Source organism: Penaeus japonicus, unplaced genomic scaffold (assembly GCF_977035675.1).
Source record: "Penaeus japonicus unplaced genomic scaffold, GWHDUDI00000001_assembly GWHDUDI00000007, whole genome shotgun sequence".
In the NCBI taxonomy this organism is placed as follows: Eukaryota; Metazoa; Arthropoda; class Malacostraca; order Decapoda; family Penaeidae; genus Penaeus; species Penaeus japonicus.
The window spans coordinates 27,921,964-27,929,463 of NW_028234409.1; the positions used below are offsets into that span (position 1 = coordinate 27,921,964).

Genomic DNA, 7,500 nt, shown 5'->3' on the forward strand with positions numbered 1-7,500 from the left:
CTCTCTCTATCTATCTATCTATCTATCTATCTATCTATCTCTCTTTCTCTCTCTCTCTCTCTCTCCTTTTTTCCTTCTCCCTGGTGAAGATTGTCTCTAATGCTGCTATATATATGCAATTCACTTTCATGATTTAAGGCTTATATATTATACAGACATTAAGCAGAAATAATACCTTCACATTTACATACTAAGAAGATGGCAGGTGATCACGGAATTATTTTATTTTTCACGTTGAAGTAATTTTCCCAACACCCCACACATACACACGCATACACACACGCAGACGTATAGCCACAAACACACAAACACACACACACACACACACACACACACACACACACACACACACACACACACACACACACACACACACACACACACACACACACACACACATACAGACACACTCACACCCACACAGAGTCCGGAATACCTCGCGGAAAGGGTTAAGATTTAAGAAGAAGGAAAAAAACGTGTCGCTAAGAGGAAAGGGAGGCTGGTAGGCTGCCAACAGGGGGATCAAGATAGGGTAAAAGGGTGTCAAGTTAATTAACCCCCTCCCCCCTCCCTCCCTGCTCCTCTACCTACCCCCTCCTTGCTCCTTCCCCACCTACCCTCTTCCTGCTCCTTCCTCGCTCCCCCAACTTCCTGTTCCTCCCCCGCTCCCCCAATTCCCTGCTCCTCCCCCGCTCCTCCCCCCCCCTTCCTGCTCCTCCCCTACTCCTTCCACCCTATTCTTTCCCTACTCCCCCACCTCCTTACTACTCTCCCACTCTCCCAGTTACTCCCCCATTCATCCACCCCCCCTACCCACCTACCTCTTTCCTTCTCCTCCCCCACTCCCTCTCCCCCGATTGCCTTAATAATCCTGAGAGTTGGGGGAGAGGGGGGGGGGGGTTAGGGTTGACACCAGAATCACCCCCAAAGGTAATTAGGGATGTGATCTGGGGAGATCGAGTCCTTAGGCGCATCAGATTAAGAAATGTCGACGAGCGATCGACTGAAAGATGAGCGGAAGGGGAAAGGAGGGGGCGAGGGGCGGGGGGCGGGGGGGGGGATAGAGTGAATGAGGGAGGGTTGGGGGGCAGGGGGAGGGGGGGAAGATGCGAAAACAGGAGTAAGACTGGAAGAGGGGAAGGGAAGGAGAGAAAGGAAATGGAAGGAATAGAGAAAAGGATGGAAAGGAGAAGGAAAGAAAAGAAAGAAGGAAGGAGAGATGGAAGTGATAATGGAGGAAGGGGGAGGGGGTAGGTGAAAAGGAACAAAAAAAGGGAAAGGAGACTGAAGGAGTAGAAGTGAGAGAGAGAGAGAGAGGGGGGGGGGAGGATAAGGGGAAAATGGGGGGGGGTAGAAAGGAAGGGGAAAACTGGAACGAGGGAAGGGGTAAAATTCAGTAAAGAAAGAGATGACAGAGAGAGAGAGAAAGAAAGACGTAAATAGAAGCAGCAAGTAGGAAGAAGAAGGAGGAGGCAGAGTGGGCAGAAAAGAGAGTGAAAATGAGGAGAGATAAATGAGAACATATATCAGCTGACCGAAGGAGGGTGGGAGACTTTGATGAAAGGTCGAATAGATGAAAAAGATCGAGAAAAGAAAGAGGATGCGAGGGAAGAGAGGAGGGGGTAAAGGGGAAAATTGAGGGGGGAGGGAGGGGGTAGAGGGGGAGGTGCGAAACGAGTGCAAATACCAGATAATGGAGATTCTGTAATGGGCATTGAAGGGTGAGCTGTTATCTCTGAACAGAGTGAGGGGGAGAAATTACTGGGGGGCTGGGGGTGGGGGTAGAGGGGGGAGGATGATTGTGGTGGGGGATGGAGTGGGAAGAGGGGATCAAAGAGAGGGGTAAAGGAGTAGAAAAAGTCATATGTGTGCTTGAGAAGGGTGATAGAAAGGAAGGACGGGTGAAAGAAAGAGAGAGAAGGGGGGGAGAGTAAGAGAGTAAGAGAATAAGAGAGTAAGAGATTATCAGGGATAAAGAGAGAGAGAGAAAGAGAGAGAGAGAGAGAGAGAGAGAGAGAGAGAGAGAGAGAGAGAGAGAGAGAGAGAGAGAGAGAGAGAGAGAGAGAGAGAGAGAGAGAGAAAGAAAGAAAGAGAAAGAGAAATCATCAAGACACCACATAAAATCATGTCATAGGAACTACAAAAGTGAATGCAATAAACATGCAACAACAAAAATAAGATAAAAATAAAGATGAGAAGAGAAAGAAAATGGACGAAGATGAAAAGCCGTCGATAAGAGAAGCACGACAAGAAAGAAATACAAGATAGGAATTTAACATAAAACCAATGAAAGAAATAGAACCACAATATACGAAGATGTTTCAGAGGAAATCATGATTTGAAGAAAAGGGAGAGTTGAGATGTTATGAAAGCAAACAGGATATTGCAATGAGGAAAAACGTATTCTTTTATTTGACATTATCATTGTATGTAGCAGGACATATACTTTGAATATTTAGAAAATCAAGTGCATCAATATCACAAAAAAATAAAAATAAAGAAAGAGCTAATGTATATGTGTATATATTGTTCTTTTTCCCTACCATGATAAATATATACTTATATTTAAGAAAATGTTGATATAGAAAAAATAAAAAAATAAATCAAATAATCGTTAGGAAATAAATAAACAATTAGAATTTACAGAACCCTTAAAGAAAGCAGGACGACCGAACTATGCACTGTAACCTTAGTTGCCCCCCTCCCACCCTCCAAGAGAAAAAAAAAATATTAGCTACGTAAAGGGGTCAATATCCTGTTGATAGGCAAGACGAGGTCGGTGTCTCCACTTTAAGGGCATCGTCAAACGCGTGAGAAGGTCTTCATCTCTCTCTCTCTCTCTCTCTCTCTCTCTCTCTCTCTCTCTCTCTCTCTCTCTCTCTCTCTCTCTCTCTCTCTCTCTCTCTCTCTCTCTCTCTCTCTCTCTCTCTCTCTCTCACACTCACTCTCACACACTCTCACACACTCTCTCTCTCTCTCTCTCTCTCTCTCTCTCTCTCTCTCTCTCTCTCTCTCTCTCTCTCTCTCTCTCTCTCTCTCTCTCTCTCTCTCTCTCTCTCAGCCTTTTCATCATATTTATTTCCCCTATAATTTCATAGAACAGCAATTACTGCATTGTCTATCTTTATATCTATTTCTTTCTTTTTCTTTGTCCGTTTCATATTTTGATTTATGTATATCACGAGATGCATCGCGATCAACGATAAAGCAACATGCTCCAGAGCCACTGTATAATTAAGTCGATTACGATCCCTTTCCGTGACGACAGCCGATGCGAATTTGTTTTTCCACATGGAAGTGACATCTGCGTATCAGTAAGGGGTTCAAAGAGGGAGGAAGGGGTTTGGGGAGCAATTAAATAATCTTTATTATGCTTAAATTACCCATTCGTATCGCTAATCATGCCGAGGGTTATTTAGGTTGCCGGATTTAATCGTATTTTGCCTGCAGCTCGGATGGCGGATGGGGTCTGGCGTAAACATGCACTGTTTGTTGTCGTTCGCGCGAGTTTGTTATGACGGCGGGGAAGCACATCACGGGATCCACATTTCATGGCCGCCTTTACTGCCTTTTGCGAACTTAGATTTGCCTACTTAAAAAAATGATAATGGGTGTGTTGAGGAGAAGGCACTTAGGCCTAGTGTTTATGTGTTTATATTATTGTCGTTTTTAGTAGTTAGGTCACACATAATTGAAACAACAGGTTACCTTGACTGGCCCCTTCTGGTTGTTGTTGTTGTTGTTCTTTCCCCTCTTCTCTCCCCCCCCCCTCTCTCTCTCTCTCTCTTTATCTATCTCGATGCTATATTGTTGTTATTACCATTATCATCATCATTATTGTTGTTACCATACCTATTACCATTCTTGTTGCTCTTTATTATTATTTTCATCATTATCATAACTGATTTTCGTTCTAACTGTTATTATTATCAATGTTACGAGTATTACTATTGTTATAATTATCATAATTTACATTATTATCTTCATTATCACTGATTCTGTTAGTATTATTATCATTATCTTTATTATTATTTATATTATTATCCTCATTATCATTATTATCATTTATATTATTATCCTCATTATCACTGATTCTATTACTATCATTATCATAAATTATTTATTCTAATTTTATCCTATTGTTTCATACTATTATCATTATTATTACTATTGAAATCAGAAGTCTTCTAATAATCTCGACCTTACGAGTAAAAGATATTAGAATCAGGAAAAAAATACTCTTCAATTCCTCTTTTTTTTTACCCAAATTCTTATCTTCACTTCAAGACTTCTACGCTCCCGATCTCTTTTTTCATCTTTCTCCCCCCCCCCCCTCTTCCCCTCTTCCTCCTACCTCCCCTTGTTCCAGCTTCCCTCCTACCTCCTATCCTCCCCCCTTTCCCACCATCTCCCCCATCTCCTTCCCCCTCCTTCGTTCACACACTCCTTCCCGCATCCGCCTGACCTCCCTGCCATACCCAAAGAATTCTCTCCCTAAAAGAGCAATCTCACAATTTCTCTCCCTCTTCCACTATTCCCAGGTGTGGTGAGACGATATGAAGTGGAAGGGCTGGCGGGCGAGTCGGTCCACCTGCCGTGCGAGGTGGACAAGGCATCGTGCGGCAACTTCCACAACATCAAGTGGTACAAGGGGGTGGAACGTGTCTTCATTTTCTCCGACATGGCCAATGTGAGGAGAGCGGAGGGGCCTTTGTTGGACAGGTGAGTGTGGAAAACGTGATTTTTGACTTTTCTGTGTCTTCTAATTTGTGTCTGTGTTTTGTTTTATGTTTTGTTTTGTTTTTGTTTTTGTTTGCTTTTCCTATGTTTTTTTCTGTGTTTTTTTTCTTTGTTTCTTATTTCTTGATGTCTTTTTTTGTCAGTTTTTTTTTTCCTTTTTTTTGTTAATATGTTATTTTTTTCTTTGTTTCTCGTTTCTCATTGCATTTCTTTTAGTCTGTCTTTAAATACTCATTTGCTTAATTATATTTTTGTAATTCAACTTATACTGATTTTCTGACTAATCTTTCTCATTCTTTTATTTCAATGTCCTTTTTTCCTCATATTCTCCAGCTTGCTGTATTCCAAATTTTTATTAACTTCTTTTGTACTGAATAATGTTGGATAATTATGCATGCCTGAGTAATACCTCTGTATATACATTTTCCAATTATTTCAACAAATAACGTAACATGCCGATAATAAGTGTCAATATGATAGATCGTGTGTATCTGTGTGTTGACATACGTGCGTGTATGTAAGTGTACACGCAACTACACAACACACAATCGCAAAATAAACAACACAGCTCTCTGACACCTCGCTCAACTGCCTTCACACAATCCGCAGAACACACTTCCACTACGCTGCAAACGGCACTGACAGCAGCCTCCAGATCTTCCCGCTGCGGACGGAGGACGAAGGGATGTACAAGTGTGAGATTACGTACCTGGCTGTCAGAGATTCGTGCTCCGTCGTGCAGTTCGTCAACCTCACCACGTACGGTAGGTGCACGGGGGACACGGCTCGGTTTTGATTTGCATAGTGCTATTTATTGTTATATCTTTTTTGTTTTTTATAATGATAATTATTATTGGTGTTATTTTCATTGTCGTTATTATTATTATTATTATTATCATCATTATCATCACTGTCGTTGCTATAAAAGCGAACAAAAGTCATTATTGTTCTTGCTTCTTCTGATATTCATTGAAAAGGTACTCTCTCTCTCATACCTTTTTATATATATATATATATATATATATATATATAGTCTTTCTTTCTTCCTATTTTGAGTTTTACCACGCCACTGTTAAACGTTAGACTGGATTGTTTTCCTTCTTCTTTTAAAAGTTTCTGAGACAAATCATTTGGAATTCTGAAGAGAGAGGAGTGGACTTTTTTGAAATTCAGAGAGATTTTGATAACGTATGCAGAAATCGGTCCTTCACCACGGCGCTGCAACCGCCCGTATTGACGGAGGTTGTCAAACACGTCTTGTTATTTTATCTGTCTATTTATTTTGTGGCCGCCATCGCGTCCCTCTGATTTTATTGATCATGTACGTTGATTGATTTAGGAATCATCCCCTTGTGTAATATTGGAATGTGCTTTTTGGGGCATACACATTTTCCCTCGTATTGTTATCACGATATGTAAATGACTCTGCCACATCTGCTATCAATCATGGCAAATTAATTACAATCTCACGTTCTCTCCCTCCCTTCATCTCTCTCTCTCTCTCTCTCTCTCTCTCTCTCCTCTCCTCTCCTCTCTTCTCTCTCTCTCACTTCTCTTCTCTTCTCTCTCTCTCTTCACTATTTTTTCTCTCTCTCTATCTCGCGTCCTTCGCTCTTCTTATTTCTCCCTACCACTTCTCTTTATCCCGTCCCCTTTCATCCTCCTCTCCCCCCCCCCCTCCCCAAAACAGCTCTCCCGACGTACCAGCGGCTGTCGTTCGAGGACGGCTCCCCCATCGACAACGGCACGGAGATCGGGCCCTTTGACGAGGACACGACACTCACCCTCGTCTGCGAGTCGGGCGGAGGAAAGCCGGTCGCTAAAGTCACTTGGTGGAACGGCAGCCAGGCTCTTGCAGGTGAGTTCGAGACTGGCTGGTGTGTGTGTGTTATTACCTTTTTTTTTTTTTTTTTTTTTTTTTTGGGGGGGGGGTTGAAGGGGTTTGGGATGGGTAGGGGGGCGTTTGTAGATTGATATGGGGGTTGGTAGGAGAGGTCGAGTGGGTTAATTGGCTTAATGTTGGGTTCGGGGGGATAGTGAGTTGATATGAGGATAGACAGAGGGGTGGGGGTTGATGTGGGTTCGAAGGGGGGTGGGGGTTGATGTGGGTTCGAAGGGGGGTGGAGGTTGATGAGTGTTCAGAGAATGATATGGACTAGTATTTATAGGAAGAAATAATTGACAATTTGTAAACAATGCTATGGATTCGGGTGAGGGGCGGGGGATGGTGGAGATAGAAATTACGTAATACAAGAAAGGTCAACTTGATTACAAGAATATGTCGCTTACGAAGACAAGATACATCAGATGATAACGAAATCAAGAAAGCAATGATAAAACACTCTTCAAGAGAAAAAAAAATACATACCCCTCAGAAGCCAAGCCAATTATATCAAATCAATGATAAGTAGGAGGAGTAAAAAAAAATATAAAAGGGACTTAATAAAGAAAATTTATTAAAAACAATAAAGACGTCAGATCAAGGAAGAAATAGTGTGCGATAACGATAAGGATAATAGGATAACCGTTCACAAAATTACCCTAACCGGCTACTGGCACATAATAACCGCTTGGTCATTAACACTGCGATAACCGTATTAAACTACCATAACTGTTCTCTTAACTACCGCTTAACTCAACTTAAATGCCACCTTGCAATATCATCCATGTTGAAATAACACCAGAATAACACTCATATGCGAGTAAATGGGTTATTGCCATTATGGTTATCATCATTATTATTTTTATTACCATAATCAT

The 7,500-nt window shown here is 41.9% G+C and overlaps 1 protein-coding gene across 1 annotated transcript in view; it reads left to right on the plus strand.

The window, feature by feature from the left end:
- nrm (neuromusculin) overlaps positions 1 to 7,500 on the plus strand; it is a gene marked incomplete at its 3' end in the record, with an annotated part of 27,533 nt that overhangs the window by 6,169 nt on the left and 13,864 nt on the right. The window contains 3 exon segments of the mRNA XM_086538218.1: positions 4,542 to 4,722; positions 5,350 to 5,504; positions 6,431 to 6,598. Of these exon segments, the coding sequence (XP_086394344.1) occupies positions 4,542 to 4,722; positions 5,350 to 5,504; positions 6,431 to 6,598 (504 nt within the window).